The sequence below is a fragment of the Haliotis rubra genome, unplaced genomic scaffold (genome assembly GCF_003918875.1).
Source record: "Haliotis rubra isolate DU_JTF1 unplaced genomic scaffold, ASM391887v1 Scf104, whole genome shotgun sequence".
Lineage (NCBI taxonomy): Eukaryota > Metazoa > Mollusca > Gastropoda > Lepetellida > Haliotidae > Haliotis > Haliotis rubra.
Genome location: NW_025764937.1, coordinates 998379 through 1021743, shown reverse-complemented (window position 1 = coordinate 1021743; position 23365 = coordinate 998379). Strand labels below are relative to the sequence as shown.

Sequence of the window (23365 nt, the reverse complement as noted above, 5' to 3'; positions counted from 1 at the left end):
AATAATATACTCCACCTTTCCAAAGGTATAATTGAGATTATGTCTAACAATCTACGAGTTATGAGTGGTGATTAAATTTGCTCCAAATGACCCGAGACAAGTTTTGCTAACAGATGATTTAAGTAAGTAATTACTGTATATAGGGAGGGGATAATATCTGTCAACATTTACTTTAACATCATCCCAGAGACATATTAAGCTGTTCACCGACACTAACACCATATTCTCTAACACAGAGAACACTTCATCGCGCATGCGCATTAATTTCATTCCCGAACCCACACATTTGGAAAGACACTATGCGTTATACTGAATACAGCTTCAGAATTACAACCATTAATCCTGAGTTTATGTATCACCATGAACAAACGAAAAAAGGTCATCCGTCAAAAAGACATGCCCTAATTTAGCTGTTTCTGACAGCATCAATGACAAAGCAGATCACTTGAGTGAACAGCATCGTCACTTTAGTATCCAAGAGACTGAAGCAAGGTGAAAGTAGAAGGTAACGTAATTAGACCCCTCAGGTTACCATCGACGCAAGGCTACAAAATTACCTCAGCTGATAAAACTTGGTCAAGCCATAAAACGGATGTACTTGCCAAATCAACCCTAGCCATCTTTGACCCACACCAAATGTGATTTGCACTGCTCTCTCCTTCTGCACAAACCCATCAAGAATACTTGTCTCAGGCATCAAGGGAATTTGTCGCGCAAAATGCCCTCTGTCGTCAACGTGCACTGTAACTCAAACACTCGTTTGTATATGTGACGTTTTGTACTAAACGGATGGATTCGTCGGTATTTCCATCAGCCAGTGAACAAGCAGAAACCATCAGCCATAATATCGTTTTTTCTGTCCTCTAAGAAATAGCCTATACTTGTCACCCTGGCCCAAACCATACAATTTATCAGTTAATGATGCATACGACATATACGACATTGAGGACAACAGCTTTATCTATTGCATAGAGCGACGTTTCGGTGTCAATTCTTACACTGTTTTCAAGCTGAAGCTTTTCAGTTTGAAAACGGTGCAAGAATATACAGTGTCACAGAATCGCCGCCCTATGCAATAAGCAAGAAGTTCTTACCAGCATAGTCGTATGCTTCATTACAGATTCACCAGCATCTAGAATTCCGATCAAACAATCAAAATTCATGTACCCGTTAAGGTCCGGGTTAGAATACTGGTCTTCAGTAACCCATGCTTGTCGTAAGAGGCGACTAACGGGATCGGGTCGTCAGGCTCGATGGCTTGGTTGACAAATGTCATCGGTTCCGAATTGCGCAGATCAGTGCTCATTGTCTGGTCCAGACTCGATGATTTACAGACCGCCGCCATATAGCTGGAATATTGCTGAGTGCGGCGTAAAACTAAACTTACTCACTCATTCATATGCGTCGTATGCATGAAGAAGACGTTACCACTGTCTTTTGGTAAGGGGCCATTTCAAAAGTTCCATGTATGGTAAAACATTTTTGTATTCCTTCTGTCAGGAACAATTACGAACATATTTCAGTACTATTCAATATTTATTCATGAACAGAATCCTGAAGTATTTACAAAAGGAATGAAAAATGCCAGCGACGGCAAAAACCCTCCTCGTGCAAAAAGCACATGTATTTCATGGCAGCAGTGGTTGATTTTACATTAGCAGCACTGATAAGAGCTTGCAGCCCACTGTTACTGTTACTCTCAACTCGCTCTGTCGGCGATAACGACCTTGTGATATATGTGGGATCCTGGTAGGGATTTACTTGTTTTCGTAACTGAAATATGCAATGCGAATCACAAGTAAGGTAAGTTGATTTGATTCGCTTAAAAGTCTCGCAGGGTCATCACCCCCCATACCACCCGTCCCTTAAATTAACTTAAGCTACTTAACCGACGTCGAACTTTTGAACTGGTCCCTAACATTTACAGATCCAGGCAATATCGGATTGCCATATGTGATACAAGAGGTTCCCCAACACCGATCCTGTTGATTACTTTTCAAAGAATTACGACCTTACACGTTACTAATGGGTTTAAATGCAGCAAAGTCAACTATGACATACTGTCATGGAATATTATCAAGGGAACCGACAGCCATTGTAAAACACATAAAGAACATGCCTTCAGCACGCTGACGTTCACGAGTCATCAGCACGGATTTGTCAACTGTCAACGAGTCAATGAAGAACGCATAAATCAAAGGATGAGGCTAAGAAGGACTCTTTTTGGTTCAGTAGAAATGTGAAATATTCAGAAAGCCTCTTCACTGTTGGAACGATAATCATCAAACATGTTCTGTGGCTGACACCTCGACATTTCTTTTCTTACACGTTCCAGATCTAACGATAGCATATAGTATTAGTGAAAATAATTACTTTACAAGCTAGATGAAATATCCAAAGTTTAGCAATTTAGTAGCTCAAGATGAATCTTTTTGTCGCTACATCTGATAAACAGATGGGGTCAAGGATTTGCTGTTATTGAAATTCAGCCTTTTCCCGTATACGAGTAGCTGAGTGGACCTGATAGCATGTGGTAATGTGTTGTCTGTCTCTCTGTATGTGTGTGTGTGCGCGCGCGTGTGTGTTTTGTGTTTGTCTCCCTCTTCGTGTTTGTCTGTGTCTGCGTGTGTCTGTACCGCGAACTGGTGTTGTGGGCGGTTATGAGTTTGTGACAGTGATGTGTGTATGTGTTTGAGCTAGCATGTGTATCTGTGCGAACGTGTGCCGTTTCATTGCTATGTTGTGTGTGGTTAAATGCCATTTGTGATAGTGGCGTGTGTGGGTTGGTAGTGCATGTGTATATCTGTGTGTTCACACCACAGATACGCTGCAATGTTGCATGGAAATAGTATAGTATGAAAGTTTTTGAACCTGAATCAAGTAGACTCAATGTGTTTGCTATTTGACCCTCTGTTATGAACGTCCCTAAAATCGATCACTATGCATCAGAAATTACACAAGGTCCAAAATCGGGAGATCGTTAACAAAGCCATTACTTCACACGTGGAAGATGAAATAGCCTAATCGACAATGAAAGAGTTTTTCCAGTTACACTGCCGGACAAGAGACACCTTTATGTGATGGATGCTGTAATGAAGCACGCAAGAAATTGTGCTGTATTAACTAGGGGTTGTGTTTCGTTTTACAGCCTTACAACGTTTCTTTTCATATTAAATCCCATCCCACAGACCGGCATCGGCATCAACATCTTCAGTGATGAACAAAAGTATATACCTTATATTCGGCCAATGATGTATCTCGGTATTGTAACAATATATCGGCAAACGTATCAGGGAGTCCGCTTTAAGTGACTGAAAAATGTTGTGTTTTAGACCCAGCGTTGTTTTAGTCATGACAGGTGGATAGTTAAAATGCGTTGATTTCATGATAACATAAAGTGATGATATGATCTTATTCGGGAGTTCACACGATACGATGTGATATATTGATTTGAACGCTGGTTCATTCATGAAAGGGAATTGCTCAGCACCTTAACTAAATAGGATTACACACTTCTTACATAGGGTAAATTCCCAAAACCCGAGCTGGTGTTCAGCTAAATCTGTGTCTTCCATGGCAGAATCCGGTTTTCTAAGACCCTTGATCCACTGCAATGTCTCGTCTTCTCTTAACACGTTTACGTCTGTTTCTCTGTAAGAAACGCCATCTTCAATTCGCTGCAGCTGCTTGACAGGGCCCTGTTTAACATGGTTATAAAGTCACAGATGTTAGGATAGCATGCAGCTGGTTTATTCTTTGGAGCCATCCTCCAAGGTTATTGTTCGTTCTGTGGCAGTGGAAGTGGTTCCAGGTTAGTCTGTCCCTGGGTGGCGGTGGGGTAGCCTAGTGGTTAAAGCGTTGGCTCGCCATGCCGAAGACCCGGGTTCGAATCCCCACATGGGTACAATGTGTGAAGCCCATTTCTGGTGTCCCCCGCCGTGATGTTACTGGAATATTGCTAAAAGTGGCGTAAAACCAAACTCAGTCAGTCAGTAGTCTGTCCCTTGAGACGATCCAGGTGGTGATAAGATAGTCTATGCGTTTCTCTTGTTGTGCTATTTGGATGGTGTCGATCTACGTCTCGTCCACGTGGTCACGGACAATACACCTGCTGCGCTTCGGCAGTGGCAGTCTTCTTCATCATACCAGCCATGCCAAGGTACGTCAGAGTGATGGCCATAGCATCGTCCATGGCTGTTAGTGTGTCCCTGTCCAGTGGCAGGGAGACACGACACCGGCCATGAGCCGACATCTTCATCTTTTCACGGGTGCCTGACGACTTGGACGACTGTGTTCTGTGGTCTCGAGGTCAACGTGTCCATTGCAATGTTGAATGGCGGACAATGAGTGTGTTCAAAGTTTAGCAGGAGTGGCCAGCAAGATGTGGAATTCTATTATATGTCCTGTCATCTCAATATTACTTTGACATTTTGTGTTATCGTCACTGGGTTTAATTATTAGAAGGTTAGGCCAGACTTTAGTTACTTTTAGATTTTAGTACGGAGTTAATTATAAGCTTCGTGGTAATACAATTTTAATGACGACAGTACCTTTGATCATTGATAATGTCACTGAAATAATGTCGCAAGACTTTCCAGACGTAAGTTATGGTTACAGCTAACCATTGCATAAAGTTCAATACGAAAACCTTCCAAGTATAGCGTATAGAGATTAAAACATCATATTAATAGAACCACATTTTAACGATGTCTGTTGCCCTTTCTTTGTGGTCATGGGGGAACTTGCGTAAGTCCTGAATTAACCCATCTGTTTAATTGTCAAAGATCTAAACAGTGAAATTCTGTTCCCCTGTCCGCTTATTGTATGCAGTGAAAACGAATGGGGTAGAGCCACATCATTTTCCTAAGACTATGGCGCCCTTGCGTGTTGGGTGTTGAAATGATCTTATAGCAATGCATAAAGCCATCAATGGGATGTCGTGGCATGTAAGATATACCATTATTAATTTACTCTCAAGATGCACACCAACCTTATATTGTTTGACACTTGCTAAACATTTTCTCTATGTATGTTGTCACATTATCTTAAAGTAAAATGCCTTGAATTATATCTTTATACCTGTTTGTTCCGTTTTAATTGTGCAGAATATGATAACTACATCTATTGCACTGGTATCCTTCGAGCTGTAACACACGCTAATTGTAACACGTCTTAAAAACAATACAGCGCAAGGCTGACTTCACCGTTCATCTCGTTAAGATTTGGTTTGTTGTTTAACGCTGCACTCTGCTATATTCCAGCAATATGGTGGCGGTTTGTAAATAATCGAGTCTGTACCAGACAATCCAGTTATCAACAACATGAGTATCGATCTACGCAATTGGATACGTTGACATGTGTCAACCAAGTCAGCGTGTCTGACCTGCCGATCCCGCCTCTTACGGCAAGCGTCCGACTGAGAGGGTACGTAAGTACCTTTTTGTAGTGTATGGGCTTGTGTGGCAGATACATGTATGGGAGACAACTCCTGCAGCCTTATGTGACGGTAGCGGCAAGCTGATTAGAGTTCCGTCCCCTGGGGACCCCTGCTTGTAACCCCCACTTCCTGAGTAAACGCTCGACGTAGAAGTCATGGTATTTTGTGTTCTGTTCGGCCACGGCCTTGTGTATAAGATTCAAATACACAACAGAATAATTGGCGACGAGGATGGGATCCCGCTAACAAGCTACGGCAAGTTGAACTACGAGTTCTTTAAACGTTTTTAACGATCTACGAATCAAAGCAGCGTGGAAATAGGCCAGTGTGACATTCAAACAGTGAAACCACGTGTTCCTGATTTGGACTTTTTATTCTTATTACGATAAGGATCATTTATCAGGCTGTGGGTTTATATTCGTCATGGAGAAAGAAGAAACAACACCAGTCAACACTTTTTGTGTGCCTGTTCCCAAATTTTCAGGTAAGAAGGAAGATTTTCCAACGTATGCTGAACGTTTCCAATCGAGCATGACGGCAAATAATATAGTGGATGACCAAAGAATTATTCACATATTTATTTCGTCCATGGGAGACGAACTATACAAATTGGCACGTGACTTATTTTCACCAGCGAAAGTAAGTGATCAAACATCTAAGGATGTAATAGACAAACTTTCACAACATCTTCACCCCCCTCCTAACGTTATTACAGCTCGCTGTACATTCAATAGGACAGTTCAGAGAGCAGATGAAGGCATAAATACGTTTGTGGCTAACCTGCGCAGAATTGCAGAAGATTGCAATTATGATGGACATTTGACAATGTGGTTACGAGACAGATTTGTTGCCGGGGTGTACAGTGAAGCAATTAGACGACGGTTGTTACAGGAGAAAGCTACAATGACATTCCAAGCAGCCTATCAAATAGCGTTGTCGATGGAAACTGCCAACAAGGTAGCCAAGGCGATTCAAGGCAGCACCTCCTCAGTCAACAAGTTGTCAACATCTCAGAGAACTGGACCACCAAGAAACAAAATTAAAGGTGACAAGTACAAACCATGCACAAGGTGCAACTCGACAGAACATCTGCCACCAAATTGTCCTTACATTTCAGCCAAATGTAATAACTGTAGAAAGGTTGGACACATCTTCCGTGCGTGCCAGAGCGCTAAAACAGAGGATACAAAAAGGAAACAGCCCAAGGGTAATCCTAAGAAATCTACTCATCACATTGATGTTGAGGAGCAAGAACATGAAGATGTGTTTGAGGAACGGTTCATGATTTCTTCTGTACTGCTGGAAGGAGGTACTGGAAAGTGGAAGAAGACTGTGATGGTAAATGAAAAGCCGATGAGGTTTGAGGTGGATTCAGGGTCAGGTGTTACCTTAGTCAATAAGGAAGTCTACAAGTCAACATTTCCAAACATGCCATTGACTGAAAGCACATGCAGACTAGAAGCATATCTAGGAACTAACATTCCAGTATTGGGAAAACTAAGTGTGAAGGTTGACACGGAGCCAGAGATCAGAACACTGTCTCTAGTTGTGGTGGACGGGAATGGCTCATCGTTGTTAGGAAGAAACTGGAACATGGAACCTTGGAAAAGTGTTCTCTCAACACACAACATCAAATCTTCGGGGATGGGACCAAGACAGCATTGGTCAACTGTTCACAGAATTCCCGGAAGTGTTTGACGAAGGTCTAGGACATCTCAAGGAATGCACAGTGACATTAGATGTCAGAACAGACTCCCATCCAGTATTCTGCAAAGCTCGCACAGTACCACTTGCGCTGAAAGAAAAGGTGGAGGAAGAAATTGATAGAATGGAAAAGGAAGATATTATTGAGAGAGTGAAGTACTCACAATGGGCCACTCCAGTTGTTCCCGTCCTGAAGTCATCTGGAGAAGTGCGGCTGTGTGGGGACTACAAAACAACTCTCAGCAGGTTTCTACAAGTGGAGACTTACCCAATTCCCAAGGTGGAAGAGCTCTTAGCCAATTTGAATGCAGGTGAGGAATTCACCAAATTGGACTTAAAACATGCTTATCAGCAGTTGGAACTTGATGAGAAGTCAAGAAGACTGACTACTATCAACACTTCCAAAGGGCTTTATCAGTTCAAACGTTTACCATATGGTGTGAGCACAGCACCAGCACTCTTCCAGCGGACAATTGAGATGGTTCTCAAAGGGCTGAAAGGAGTGGTCGTGTTCATGGATGACATATGTGTCACTGGCCACAACAAGCGACAACATATGTCCAACCTGAAGGCAGTACTAGGAGTACTACAAAAAGCAGGACTGAAACTGAGATAGATCAAGTGCACGTTTTTCCTGAAACAGGTGGAGTTCCTTGGTTTCAAAGTGGATAAGGAAGGAATACATCCAACCGAAGAAAAGGTCAGGGCAATCCAACAAGCACCAGAACCCAAGAATGTGTCTGAACTCAGGTCATATCTGGGAATGCTGAATCACTATGCAAAGTTCATGCCTAGCCTTGCAAGTACAGTGGCACCACTGTATGATCTTCTGAAGAAGGACAAGGACTGGTACTGGTCAAAGAAGGAACAAAAATCATTCCAGGAATCAAAAGAGTTCTTAGTCAACGATACCTTCCTGGTGCACTACAGTTTGGATAAACCTTTGGTACTATCCTGTGATGCTTCACCATACGGAGTTGGAGCTGTGCTGCAGCACCGCATCAATTCGGAAGAGAGACCTGTGGCATACACTTCTCGAAAACTGACCAGCACAGAACAAAACTACTCACAGTTGGAAAAAGAAGGACTTGCCATTGTCTTTGGAGTGTCAAAATTCAGACAATACCTGCTGGGACGTCATTGCACGGTGGTGACAGATCATCGTCCATTACTGAGATTGTTCTCGCCTTCAAAGGGAACTCCAGTGATGGCTGCATCGCGCATCAAAAGATGGGGACTGATACTTGCTTCATTCAACTACGAGATTGAATACAGAACCTCTAAGCAGAATGTTCCAGCTGATGGGTTGTCACGACTGCCCCTCATATCAGAGCAAGATGACAGTGGAGATCACAACAGTGAGTTGATCCTTCTGATCAATAGGTTTGACGAAGAATTGCCTATCACTGCAAGGCAAGTTGCTATGGAAACTGGGAAAGACCCAGTGTTACGACAAGTTCGATTGCTCACACTGGAAGGATGGCCACAGTATATTGAGGGAGATCAAACAGACTTGAAGCCATATTTCCAGAGAAATTTGGAACTGAGTGTGGAGCAAGGTGTTGTCTTATGGGGCACAAGAGTAGTTATCCCAAGTGACTTCAGAGAGGCACTGTTGAAAGAGCTGCATGGTGAACATTCAGGAATGGTAAGAATGAAGTCGGTGGCCAGATCAATCATGTGGTGGCCAGGACTAGACAGTCAGATTGAGGAAAAGGTGAGACAATGTCTTGATTGCCAGGAGATAGCAAATCAACCTGCAGCAGCTCCGCCGACAAGTTGGAAGTGGCCACCATTGCCATGGTCACGACTTCATATCGACTTTGCCGGACCATTCCAAGGAAACTATTTCTTAGTCGTGGTGGATGCACATTCCAAATGGATGGAAGTTATTCCATTATCGTTAACCACAGCCACAGTCACTATCAAGCATCTCAGAAAAATCTTCGCAACATTTGGTCTTCCAGAGCACATTGTATCCGACAATGGGGCACAGTTTACCTCTGAAGAATTCCATACATTCTTGAGGAGGAACAACATTCGTCACACTAGGACAGCACCAAACCACCCAGCTACTAATGGACAAGCCGAGAGAGCTGTGGAATCTTTCAAGATGGCACTAAAGAAAATGAAAAACCAAACAGGTGATGTTCATGACAAACTGCAGAGGTACTTATTCTCATACAGAACGACTGTCCATGCTGCAACAGGGAAGACCTCAGCTGAGTTGCTCATGAGGCGCTCATTACGAACTAGGTTATCAGCGTTGAGACCGACACGAGAAGGATTGATGATCAAAAATGATGATGCAGAAACTGAAGTGCCAAGATTCTTCAATGTGGGACAAGCTGTCTTTGTTTTGAACTTTGGAGTTCAAGGCTCAAGATGGGTACAGGGGACATTTTTGGAACGACTGGGTGATATGAATTATCATGTCTCCGTCGGACAACAGGTGTGGAAGAGACATGTTGACCAGATGAGACCACGTCTGGAAGTTTCACGACAGTCAGTACAAGGTAGCCCGGAGATGTCAGTGTTTCTGGGATCAGCAGAAAGCACAGTGATGGCACAGCAGCCATGTGTTCTTGTGGGACCTAAGGGGTTGACAGAACCAAAAGTGGAAATTGAAGTCAACCAGAAGCAGGTGTCGGATGCAGAAGAACTAAAGGAGAGGCGTTACCCTACCCGAGATCGACGTCCTCCAGTTCGATATGAATGTGAGAAGTGAAAAGACTGTAAATGTGTTGTCAGTGTTATCAGTAAATATTAGCGCCCAAATTAGGCTATTTTCCTTTCAAAGTAAGAATATGGACATTTCAGTTTACTGCTAAAGACTTTAATTTGTTCAAATGGAAGAGTTTGCTTCTAGTCAGTTTTCAATATTCCAGTTGTGTTAAATTGTCTTGCAATTTTGTAGGAGCAACCAAAAAGTTTCCAGCGGTGAAAACTTAGGGGGGAATGGTGTAGTGTATGGGCTTGTGTGGCAGATACATGTATGGGAGACAACTCCTGCAGCCTTATGTGACGGTAGCGGCAAGCTGATTAGAGTTCCGTCCCTTGGGGACCCCTGCTTGTAACCCCCACTTCCTGAGTGAATGCTCGACGTAGAAGTCATGGTATTTTGTGTTCTGTTCGGCCACGGCCTTGTGTATAAGATTCAAATACACAACACTTTTAATTCAAAGTATTTTTCTTTCTCTGAAGGTACGATGTAAATCCAGCTATGGTCTATGCAGATAGCAAAAGTATTGTAAGTCTTTAGCATGGTGATCTACCTTCAATTGTTGATAACCTATATCCCATTTTTATATTGTATTGTTCTATTTAATAATATCGTTTTATGATAGCATGCTAGTGCTTACTTTAATATCTGTGATATACTGATGGTTTTACTGTTCTTCGACAACAGAATTTTAATTTCTAATTGCATTGATAGCAATACATTGTTCCCGTCACGATATGGCTGAAATAATGACGACAAAATATTAACTCACTCACTCACTCTTACGACAAACATGTGGTGCTGAAGACCAATTTTAAGCCTGAAGAAATGTAAGAGAGTCACGTAAAGGTGGAAGAAATAAAATATGTTTCTCTGTGTAACCGCCACAGCTTTACCCATGTTTCATTGTTCCTATTCGCTGATTAAGGTAAGCTGATGCTCTTTAGAATGCAATTCTTCCAGTCGACAATGCATATAGGGAGCTAGACGCGCATGTTAAGGAGGTGACGAGTGAATACTGTGTGGGCTGGTATCTGCGCACGATGGACATTAATGCGGCATTAACTTTGGAGCCATTTCCGGTCAGCGGACACACAACCGGTCATAGAATATTCTTGATAACCGTGTCTGCCATACAGCGCCGAGAGAATAATAAACTAGGTCTATTTTGTAGCGATTTAAGAGATCACTCACGCAGCCACCTGAATGGTGCCCCTAGCCTCTATACAGGCGATTGGTATTATATATCTTGTGATAGATGAAATACTCTCACATCATAGTTAATAATTCATAATGACAGACCAGATTTTGTCAATAGTTAAATGTGTTTATTTTGAGAAATGAGTTCCTCAACAGTCTTATACGGACACGGTGAGGTGAGGTGGGGTGAAATTGGGTTTAACGTCGCGCTGGAGAATATTTCGCTCATATGACGACGTGCATGCGTGTGTATGTGTATGTGCGGCTGCTTGTACTAGCCCAGACTTAAGCTGTTTTTATAGTGCTAGCCCACTGAGATACCATGCCGCAGTGAAGCATGAATACCCCACTCAGACACATTATACTGACTCCAAGCCGACCAGCCCTTGTTGTATCCATTAATGCCGGTCCTCCTGAGAGGGTACGTAAGTCCCAAAACATTCCCAGCAAATTAAAACTCCACTTTTTTAATCGTAGAATATGTGTAATTTTGCTATATGGCTAGGTTTGTCTCAATTGCTAACGGTTGAAGGGATGGTGTAAATCCAGCTAGGGTCCATGCAGGAAGCAAATGTACTGTAGTTTCCCATGGTCCCTAGTATGGTGATCTACCTTCAGTTGTTGGCAATCTTTAGCCTGGTTTTATATTGTATTGTCGTGTATAGTTAAATGTTTTAGATTTGGTTACTAGTTATAAATTTCTGATAATATAGTTGTTTTACTGTCCTTCGTTGACAGGTTTTTATAATTTACCTTCAATATATATTAATCTGCAACTTGTTTTAATCACGATATGGCTGTAATATTGCCAAAGTGACTTTAAATTTTAACTCACTCACTCACTCCATTAATGCCGAGCGCCAAGCAGGGACCAACAAGTACCATATTTTAACGTATTTTGGTATGACGCGGTCGGGGATCGAACCCGCGACCTTCCGCTCTCCGGGCGGACGCTCTTACCACTACACCACGGAGGCTGTCTTTATGCGGACAAAGGTGAATCATAATAAATGCGTACAGTATTTCAATCAACTACAAATTTAAATAATATTCAGTGAGTGAGTTGGGTTTTACGCCGCTTTTAGCAATATTCCAGCAATATCACGGCGGGTAAATAATCTTGAAATGTACACATGGTTATTCATTTCTGAATGAGTGAGTGAGTATTTGGTTTCGCATCGGAAATATTCCAGTCATACCTGAATGATATATTATTTTGTTGCTGTACGCCGCACAATATTCCAGCTATATGGTGGCGGTCCGTAAATAATCAAATCTGGACCAGACAATCCAATGGTTGACAGACAACAGCATGACCATCGAGCATCTGGGATACGATGACATGTGTCAACCAAGTCAGCGAGTACTGGCATCGGCAGTCGCCGTCGACAGTCATGATTTGTTGTAAGGTCACTTAAAACATGGATCAGTTCTGGGATTAACGTTTCTATTGCCCGCTGGTATTCTGCTAACGTCCCAATTATTGTCATATTGGTTGTTACCTTAAGTTGTTGGTGATCTATAGCCCGTTTTTATTTTGTACTGTCTATACTGATTTAATTTTATGATAGCGTACTAGTTTTAAATTTATATCCGTGAGGCTCTAGTGTTTTTACTGTCCTTCGATGACAGGTTTTTATGTTCCAAATATTATTGATTTTAATATTGATATAAATTAACTTGTCACGATATGGCTGAAATATTGCCGATGTGACGCTAAATAGTAAGTCACTCACTCACTCATATTGGTCGCAGTAAATGCACTTGGCAACAACAGGTGATGATATTCTATCTGCAACTTTCTTTATGGCCTTCTATTCTGGGGCCAAAGGAAACATTGTTACTATACAAGTTAGTTATTATTATATGTTGACAAAAGGACATTAAAACAATAACATGGTATCAGAGATTTGTCGTAAAAATTAACAATTTCAAATACTAAAATATTCTAATCAATAATAACATTTTGATACAGTTAGGATACGAGCTATAGGATACCAGCAACTAAAGACCCGGACGTTGACGTTACATGTGACCTATCCTCAGATGACGTTACGATGTAGGTGCAGATAATCAGTCTTGAATGTCCGAACCTATTCCTTAGATTAAGTATAATTTAACTCTTTTCCACCAAATGAAATCTGTTTTCGGTGGATAGTCAAGACTGTGTCTTCAGAACGTTTTATATACTCCTCACAAAAAATTAAGCTACAAGTATTTTCAGTGTAATATCTTTATCCATCTCGATAGCGATTTTGCCGGCCTGTTACTTAAAGGTAAATATTCAAAGAATACATAACCTTTAGTGACTGTCAAACTGATTTATCTGATAACATTGATTACATCACCCGAACACAACCACCCTCAGAAACAAAATGCAGACTGTGTGGCATGAATGTGCTCCACATTTCACACATGCAGTCTGATCGGTTACACCCTGTCTGTAATCATTCCTTTGGTACAACAAGCGGGTCCTAACAACATTTTTATGGATGATAATGCCCGTCCATGGATCACAAAGCTCGAGAAAGAGTTGTTAGTGGTGTTGCTTAGATCAACAACATCACACGTATGGACTGGCCTGCAAGGTCACCTGATCTTAATCCCACTGAACATGCTTGGGTCATTATCGGATGTCGTGTTTACAGTCTCCATGTTCACCCCCCAAACTCTGGATGAACTTGAACAGGCGTTACAGAATCGCAGAACCTTCCACAACAACAACTTTAAAGGCTTATTTGGTCAATGCAAAGACGTGTTGAAGCTTGCATTCGTGCTCATGATTGTCATACGCGTTACTGAACACTACTTCACTATCCAAAACTTGAACTTTAATGTTAACATTTTGCTCCATCAATGCAGCACATTTTGCACGACTGTTTCCCGGGCACATGTATGCTTTTGATGATTTTGTAAGTTTATTATTGCTCAATACCATTTCATTTAATTTTGTTACTCGTGTGTACAAGTATTTCACCTTTCTATTGCATCATTCCATGGTTTGCAATTTCAATTAATGAACTTAGAATTTGTGTTGTTTAATTTTTTCTGAGGAGTATATTTACGATTGAGATGCAGCGAATAACTCTTGTATGTCTCAGCGGCTTTCCCGAAACATACAACATTGTCAATTAGGCAGAAAAACCATTCCTCAAATGTACGAATAGTGCCCCAAATTAATCTTATGAATCTTAACATCGACGTTGATTTCATACTATCTGCGTCATCATTTCTCCAACTGTTCAAAGTAATAGTATCACTCTGTTCTTGTTTACGAAATTGTTTTCTGGAATGTGTTTATTCCCCTACTCCGTGTAAGTTTATACACGTCTTATCTTCTACCAAATACCTTCAAAGTAAACTAATGTTATTTGACTGTATCATTATGATAGGATCTGTAGGTATATCATCTTTGAGAACCTGCATTTCCTTGACATTTACTTGACTGTTAACCCTGACTGAACCAGTAAGCTATCATGAACGAAGGGGTTATTCCTGCCGGCCACGCCAATATTGCTGATCAAGTTACTGTGCTATTTTCATTTCACCGCCTCTAGAGACAAAGTGGTTGATTCTTTTCCGTTTGTAATGTGTGACAACTATGGAGCTGCCACGTCTGTATCGATTCTGCGTTCATAATTTGCAGCATACATGGGGTTCTGGGATTATAGGTCAGCAAGCTACTGATATACATAAATGCATTCTATTATGTAACTGATGTTCAAAACAAGTACACAGCAGCACTGTCTGTAATGGTATCAACTGCTCAGAAAATGTTCAGGTTCGTCTGCAATTCAGAAGGTGTTCATGAAGAAAGTAACTGACATGCATGTTTTTTGGCAAGTACGATAATTGGAAAAAATGTTTTCTCCGTATGAAAAGAATGCAACATCGGTATGTTATCACATGCATGTCCATTATCAAAAACAGAAAATACATGAAAGTCCATGAACTCACCTGGTTAATATTGCTGATTAGAAGAAAACTGTTTCCAGTGTTTAGGGTATACGTAGTCATTAAGGGTTCCCTTGTTCTCTGCAACAAAGGCAGTGTCTTCCCAGATAGCATTCAGACGTTGGCCCAACGTTAGCGATGGTTTTGCCAACAAAGCCAACGTTGGCCCAACTTTCGAATGCTATCTGGGTTAGCTAGGTGTTCACAGGTGTCGGTCCTGATGAAGCACACCTTTTTCCTCGACCTTTTACCTTGATAGTCTCGGTTGTCTGACATTTATGAGCACGGCATTTTCATTTTATCGTTTGATCTGTCGCGGGGTCGTCACCAGGAGGTTCCTCCGGGACTCCCAGAACAACGAATACGTTGTAGTCCTCCACATTGTCTTTGTTAATTTCTTTCTCTTCTGTTCCTGTTGTTTCTGATATTTTTTTAAACTCAGGGACATATTGTGACGGAGACGAATGCCTAGCGAGTGTTTCACCAAGTGTATTTGCAATGTCAACCATTCCTCCGCCTGTCCTGGGGAATGAGTGACCTCCACAACTATAGGTCTAAATGAATTTTGGAGAGGAACCTCTGAAGGAGAAGAGTCAGAAAACTGTAGGTCGTAGGCGTCAAGGTATTTTTTCTTCTTCTTCATTTCTTCTTTTCTGATGGCTCGGTGGCTGGCTGTGAAGTGGATAGTTGCAAAGCAGTCGTTTGTGATGTCTGGCTGAATTTCGAACGCCTCTTACGACCAGCAATGGTGTGCTGAGGACCTATTCTGCTCCGGGTCCACACGGGGGAAGAGGTATCAGCGTTACCCAGCACTCACAACGACTATGTTGCCCTTCACGAGTGCCTGCTGTGACGTGCATTTTAAAGCACATTGGCATATCTAAAAGCATAAAAACTGCATATTAAAAGTGAGCGACGGAGAGTATGAAAATACATTTACCATGCAACTGCCTTCACCAAAGCGATCTTTCTCAAAACGATAACTCTAGTAATGGTTACGACCTGCTGGCGACGAAGATGTGTATTCTGTATTTTCTGTCCGTAACTTTGGATAAAAATATATTGTAGTTAGTAGGGTTATAAAGTTTATGGCCCTACTACAAATTAAGTTCTGATTGACAAAAAACTAAAACTGAAACCAAAAATCAATATGTTTTACTGAGTGTGTACGGGTTTTTTTTCAAACTTTGAATTTGCAGGGGGATGAGCTTTTGCTTTTTGAATGTCTTTTTTTAAGAACATAAATTTCCGAGGGTACTGAGAAGAGAAATTGTTCAGGCGATCGGGAGATGGGGAAACATAAAACAGTTCGGTATTTCTTTTGTTTATGACATTAATACTTGAATCTTGCGACAAAGATGTTAATAGGTGATGTAAACCTACTCATAGCTTCAAAACTCCCACGTGGATTAGAGCGTTAACAAATATAAGACCAAATGCGGAATTTGAGAATTCATTCACCAGGGAGAAAGAAACATATTGTTGTTTTTTTTTCTATTAGTTTAGTTCAAAGATGACATGATTGTCAGCTTGCCGATTGTTAGGGAATATTAAGTGTGTGGAACTGAAAGGTTAAAACGTTCTGGTCAAAGCTTGCATCCCTTATGCGAGCGGGGTCACTGGTTAGGCCCACCATAGAGTGCAGGTCGCAATTAGCAGTATAATTTTGGGTCCTTCAGGGCTCCGAGCAGTTAATTAATATGGATCGAATCACAAATTAGTCAAGAGTGTGTTTTAAAAGTCGAGTTTAACTAAGTTGAATCACACAAAACTGCAATTTGTTGAAATATCTTAATGTCTTCTGTCTGCTTATGTCAGACGAATATTCGCAGATTCAACAGAGACATGATAACACCACTAGTACCGAAACGACATCAGAACAGAAGGATTTCGCCATATAAATAGTATATACGTGCTCAGTCCGCAACAACACAGTTTGGTCATCTCTGCCTCCAGGTGATATTTAAAAGATGTACATGTAGTTACCATGACGAGAGGATAGAAGAATTGTATCTTCTTAATTCTTTCAAGCATTGAATCCACAGTCTAACCTTTATAGGTGAAACCGTGAAGATCCGGGTTAGAATTGATCTTCAACAACCCATATGCTTGTCGTAGGAGGCGACTAACGGGATCGGGTGTTCAGGATCGTTGACTTTGTTGACACATAATGATCGTTTCCTAATTGCGTAGATCGATGCTCAAGCGGTTGGTCACTGGATTGTCTAGTCCAGACTCGATTATTTACATACCAACGCTGAATACCTAGAATATTGCTGAGTGCGGTGTTAAAAAAACAAAGAAAGAAAACAATTTTTTTGTGGATGATATAACATCGATTGCTATTAACTACAACTGTACTGTAGTAGGTAATGATAAATCACCTACATCATAGCGACATATGAATACTCGAACACACAGTCAAGGAGTTTAAAACAAAAAACAACTGAGTGGATCATTCACAGGGCATTGCTGGGGACGACAAGATTAATTTCAAACCACACTTTGAACGCCGGGGATTGGACGCAGAAGGTGCTTTACTGGTTAAGATCAACATTCCAGATAAAGACAATTTTATCATTCGTAACAACGATATAAAGAAACCTTTCTTTGGCAGTGGTATGTTCATTATTGCAAACGCCAGTGTGTAGTGAATATAGTAGATGCAATAGGCATTGGTAATGCTGTCAAATGTCTGTGCATATAATCTTTATAATCACTAAACAGATGGTGATCAAACTTTATGTTTAACTTGTACACATGTTATAGTTGGGATTACACTCTCTCAGTAAAGTACACATTCTAGTACGTTTTCCCATCCGGGATTCGAACCTACACACTCAGAATAAGGTACCTAATTGCCAGTAGACAAAGTCAGTCATCTAACCCACTCAGCCACCGGATGTGAAACATTTATACCCTTTTTAATTGGCACTGTGCATTCATTGCAAATTCCAGTCAAAGAAGACTTCACATGACTCAGCGTTATTGCTTTAGCACATATTCCGTACAGTGCTAGTTTTGCAGATTATATGTTGATTGGTCTGAAGGATATTACAAAGACCAACACGTTTTTTGTGGTCAGACAACAGCTCCCTGAAACACAATCGCTGGGTTGGAGGCCAGGCATCCCACTTGTCGATGGGTCGAGGCGGTGAAGAGTAAATTCTTGTGCGAAAAAACAATAGAATAAATAAGTTACGATTAAATTTATGTATTGATGCTAAGATGTTTTGACCCTGAACCATTGGTGTTGATTCCTTTCTATTGAAATTAAACGGTGAAGATCCTTGTAGAATGAACTATAGTGATCCATGTTAGGAGGCAACTATCGAGATCGGGTTTTTGACACACGACATCGGAACCAGTAAAGACCGATGCTCATGATATCAATCACTGGATTTTCTGGTCCATACAGTCCTTTACAGGCAGCCTTCCTGTATCCGAAATATTGAGTGGGGTGTCAAACAAACTGAAAATGATTCTGACCAAGGTGTCGTTTGGAAACTAGCTACATCACCAAGACACTGACAACGCTCAACATCTCCCATTACTCACCCATGCATGTATGTTTGGTGGAACAACACTCTGATACGAGTGTTAATCATTCTAGGATTTACTGGATCAGGCAATGCCATTATCAGTCTGTGGTCAAAAGTCTACTCTCAGACAGAATTCCCTGAGGATTAACGTGTGTCTATACCCTGTACGTTCACACAATCAGACCTTGTTTATCCGTACTGTGTTTGTCAACAGACATCATTCGCATTAAAGTTTTCGAATCAATTATTTATGATTTCGGTTTGATGTTATTTGGTTTTCTCAAAGCGCTAATGGTCCGGAAGGCGGGGTTCTCGTTTAACAGGTCGATGACTTGTTAATACGACCTTGGGTTACACAATGTGCAGTCTGGATGCTAACACATTTTGTCATTATCTGTCCGCTTTGGGTTTCTGATGTCGGCATTAGAAGGTGATGAGGAAAAGCCTCCAGAGATGAAATAATGGACCTGCTGATGCTTACTCAGTAAAAACAATCCTCTTGATAATAGAAGGATTAGGTTATGGTTTAATTACGTCTGTCTGTCGCCATTAGCAGTCTGGGTTATTTGTTTTGAGTTCTTCCCCCCATTTCACTATACGAGTACACGAATGGTCTATCAGTCTTCATGGCACATCCATTTTCTATGTATAGAGTTGAGGCCTTTGAGCATGTCAGTAACATATTCCACCTGTGACGATCCGGGTAAAATTTGATCTTCAACGACCCATGCTCGTCGTAAGAGGCGACTAACAGGATGACGCATGATATCGTGTCCCAAATGCATAATAATAACCCATCAACACATCCGACCCGACTCTCCCATCCACTTATCATTCATTCATCCTACCCCCCTTCCTTAAGTCCAATAACCATCCACACATACGACCTGACCCTCCCATCCACTCATCAACCATTCACCCTACCTCCCTTCCTTCAGTCCAATAACCCATCCACACATCCGACCTGACTCTCCCATCCACTCATCAACCATTCACCCTACCTCCCTTCCTTCAGTCCAATAACCCATCCACATACGACCTGACCCTCCCATCCACTCATCAACCATTCACCCTACCTCCCTTCCTTCAGTCCAATAACCCATCCACATACGACCTGACCCTCCCATCCACTCATCAACCATTCACCCTACCTCCCTTCCTTCAGTCCAATAACATTTAATCAAATACAAATTTAAACACAAATGCTTGATAACGGTGTTATCATCTACACCGAAACGTCGCATTCATTGCAATAAAGAAGTTGACTATCCATAGAACCATTCCTCAGAAAAGGTTCAGGTTGGTCTGTAATTCAGAAGATAATTGGTGACGATAATTGGTAAAATTGATAAGAATACAACACCGGTGTGTTATGACATGTATATGAAAGTCCATGAGCTCACCTGGTTCCCTGCTAATTAGAAGAAAACTGTCTTAGTGTCAGTATTCGCATTCATTACAATAGAAAAGTTGACTATCAATAGAACTTGGTTCCCTTCACCTTTAAAACTTCTAAAATGCCAATCTCTTCTGACTCTCTTTTGTGCCTTCAGGCTATCTTTCTTGTAAGCATACAGTATTAATTGAAATCATTGAATCATACAATGATCTTGTTACTGGTCAATACGATATTTGGTTACTCAGCCACGTTGGCATTTCTGGTAACACAATGGCTGATTTGCTGCTAAGGCAGCGCTCAACAAATCTGTGACACTACTTCTTATTCCATACTCTGATTACAAAGCTATCATTAGATCTTATATCCGTGATCTGATGCAACAGAAGTGGGACACGCAAATAGGTATCAACAAATTGCCTGCAATTTAACCAACTATCGGTTACACCTATTTGGATTGACAGTCCAGATTAGTCCGTCATTATTTGACGATGCATTGGCCACAAGGGAAATACACATGAATACTTGCTTAAGGGTAAAGATCCTCCGTTTTGCATCCTTCGTGACGACATAATCACAGTCAGGCATGTCCTGCTTGACTGTGTTGCTTTTTTCATCACAAGGGATAAGTACTTCAATATAAAAACTGTTAAGGATCTTTTTACTACTGTTAAATTTCATTTCATTATATTTTTTTTTAAGGAAATAGAATTTATTGAACAATTCTGATTTGTAGATAGATGTATGTCATTATGGAAATGGTGGAGTAAATTCATAACTGAGATTGATAGTGGCTCTATCCTCAAAAGGGGGTTGAAGTATCAAATCATTGGCCTCCTGGGATGGTAAGTAATTCCCGAAATATTCAAAGTATATTTCCTCTTACCACAATTTTAATCGTAGTATATGTGTGATTTTAAATCATGGCTATATTGTTTCCAATCACCTGTGGCTGAGGCGATGGTGACCTACCTTCAGTTGCTGGTAATCTCCAGCCCGTTTTTCTATATTGTAGTGTTCATAAAATTTGCACAATTTTACAGATACGTGCTAGTTTTACTTGTCAATCTGTGATAATATAGTTGTTTTGCTGTCCTTCGTCGATTGTAAAGTTCAACTCTCTCACTCACTCACTCTAAAAGGCTTCTCAAAGAATTTGATAGTATTACACACAGTACATCAGTTGCATAAGAGGATGAATTTATGTACTGCTTACTGATCTATAATCCCAGAACCCCATGTATGCTGCCACTTTTGAACGCAGAATCGATACAGACGTGGCAGCTCCAAAAGCGACAAAAAAACTCCTACGTTGATGATAGCATAATGGTTCAAAAACTCCTACGTTGATGATAGCATAATGGTTCAGTCAGGGTTAACAATCAAGTAAATGTCAAGTAAATGCAGGTTCTCAAAGATGATATACCTGTAGATCCTATCATGATTATACAGGGAGATAACATTTGTTTACTTCGAAGGTATTTGGTAGAGGATAAGACGTGTACAAGACTGACTCAGAGTAGGGGTATAAACACATTTCAGAATACAATTTCTCCCCTGTAAACAAGAACAGTGATACTATTACTTTCAACAGTTGTAGACATGATGACGCAGATTGTGGGTTTGTGATGGAATCAACGTTGATGTTAAGATTAAGAGGATTAATTTGGGACACTATTCGACATTTGAGGAATGGGTTTTTCTTGCCTATTGACAATGTTGTATGTTTCGGGAAACAGTTGGGACATACAAGACTGATTTGCTGCGTCAGTTCAGAATTTTCAGAATAGGAGGCCATAGTTGAAAAAACTGGGTTTAAAGCAGAATACCAGCGGACTATCGAAACAATAACTCTCTTGTTCGCCTCTGAACTGATTCGGGTTGTAAGTAATTTTCAGCAACCCATGTTTGTGGTAAGAGGCGACGAGCGAGATCGGATGGCCATGCTCGCACGCTTGATTGACACATGTCAACGTGTCCCAAATGATCGATGGCTCATGATGTATGCTCATGTTGTTGATCACTGGATTGTCTGGTCCAGACGTGATTATTTACAGACCACCACCATATAGCTGGAATATTGTGCGGGTGAAACAACAAAGTAGCAAATCATCGCGACATGGCTGCAATATACTCGCTCTCTCATTCAAATATGACCAACCACATGTGAATTTCAGTGTTATGTAAATTTGTATTTGATTGTACAACGAATCTTTTACTAGATGCTTACGCTACTGGACTAAACTGATACATATGCCAGCCCATCGCCTACCGCAGAAAGAGTATAATCTGATTTACCACCTTAACAAAATCGGCAAAAACATGTGGGCTTCATCAATAAAAACTTTCTGTTCATCTATGGATTCGGCTTTGTTAGATATTGTTTGTTTATGTTTGGGGCTGTGTATTGTAATTGAGTTTGAATATTTTTATAATAGAAGGTAACAGACTTTATGATAGTGAGGTTCCCTAATAATTGTGAAGGAGAAATCGTATAATTGTATTTTTCGAGTTTTAATAAATGTTTCATCAGCATTTCCATCACGTCTGTTGTGTTGATATTAGTCATGTTGGTGGCCAAGCTGAAGTAGTGCGGCAGTGTTGTATACGTGCGCAGTGAAGCGCCGTGAAATCAGACGCATTTTCAATCCAAATTGATACCGTCTGATTTTATTGATTGACCAATCAATTTCGAGCATTTCACGTAGCCATGGTAGAATGTTATGTAAATTTGTATTTGGCTGACGGCAAATTGCGAAATACTGTATGCATTTATCATGATTCACCTTTGTCCGCATAAAGTCTGGTCTGTTCTTTTATTTTAATTTATTCACTATTATGTGAGATATTACGTCTTACAGCGTCAGCTTATGGCCCTCGTGTCACGTGCAATACATTTGCGTCCATCCTTGCATCTTTCAATGAAGGCTAATAAGGGAATTTACCATAAACAGTGTCACAGCCAAGATCAGATGTTAGTATTCCATCTATCACAAGATATATTATACCAATCATCTGTACAGAGTCCAGGGTCACCCTTCAGGTGGCTGCGTGAGTGATCTCTTAAATCGCTACAAAATAGACCTTATATATACTCTCGGCGCTGTATGGCAGACATCAAGAATATTCTATCACCGGTTATGTGTCCGCTGACAGGAAGTGGTTCCAAAGTTAATGCCGCATTAATGTCCATCATGCTAAGATACCAGCCCACACAGTATTCACTCGTCACCTCCTTAACATGCGCGTCTAGCTCGCTATATACATTGTCGACTGGATGAATTGCATTCTGAAGAGGAGCAGCTTCCGATAATCAGCAAATAGAAACATTGAAATATAAATGGCTTTGTTTGACGCAGGGAGGTAATGCAGGAGGTTATCGGGCTGAGTCGTAGATGCATCCAGGGTAC

General features: G+C 41.0%; 2 protein-coding genes across 2 annotated transcripts in view; one reads left to right on the top strand and one right to left on the bottom strand.

Moving 5' to 3' along the window:
* Nucleotides 1-4252, bottom strand: part of LOC124274570 (rhodopsin-like) — a 56620-nt gene extending 52368 nt beyond the window's left edge. The window contains exon 1 of the mRNA XM_046709938.1: nucleotides 4109-4252. Coding sequence (XP_046565894.1) covers nucleotides 4109-4252 — 144 coding nt within the window. The remainder of the gene's footprint in view (nucleotides 1-4108) is intronic.
* A 2010-nt stretch (nucleotides 4253-6262) lies between these two features.
* Nucleotides 6263-9869, top strand: LOC124274562 (uncharacterized protein K02A2.6-like). Its single transcript, XM_046709929.1, has 3 exons — nucleotides 6263-6775; nucleotides 7017-7715; nucleotides 7785-9869. The coding sequence occupies exons 1-3, from the start codon at nucleotides 6263-6265 to the stop codon at nucleotides 9867-9869; spliced, it is 3297 nt and encodes a 1098-aa protein (XP_046565885.1).
* The last annotated feature ends 13496 nt before the right edge of the window (nucleotides 9870-23365 follow it).

Bases quoted from the DNA above. Each gene is read 5' to 3' on its own strand.
- LOC124274562 (XM_046709929.1), top strand. From the start codon at position 6,263: ATGTGGTTACGAGACAGATTTGTTGCCGGGGTGTACAGTGAAGCAATT. The intron at 6,776-7,016 runs GTAAATGAAAAG...CATCGTTGTTAG, and splicing joins AGTGGAAGAAGACTGTGATG to GAAGAAACTGGAACATGGAA. The intron at 7,716-7,784 runs GTACTAGGAGTA...TTCCTGAAACAG, and splicing joins ATATGTCCAACCTGAAGGCA to GTGGAGTTCCTTGGTTTCAA.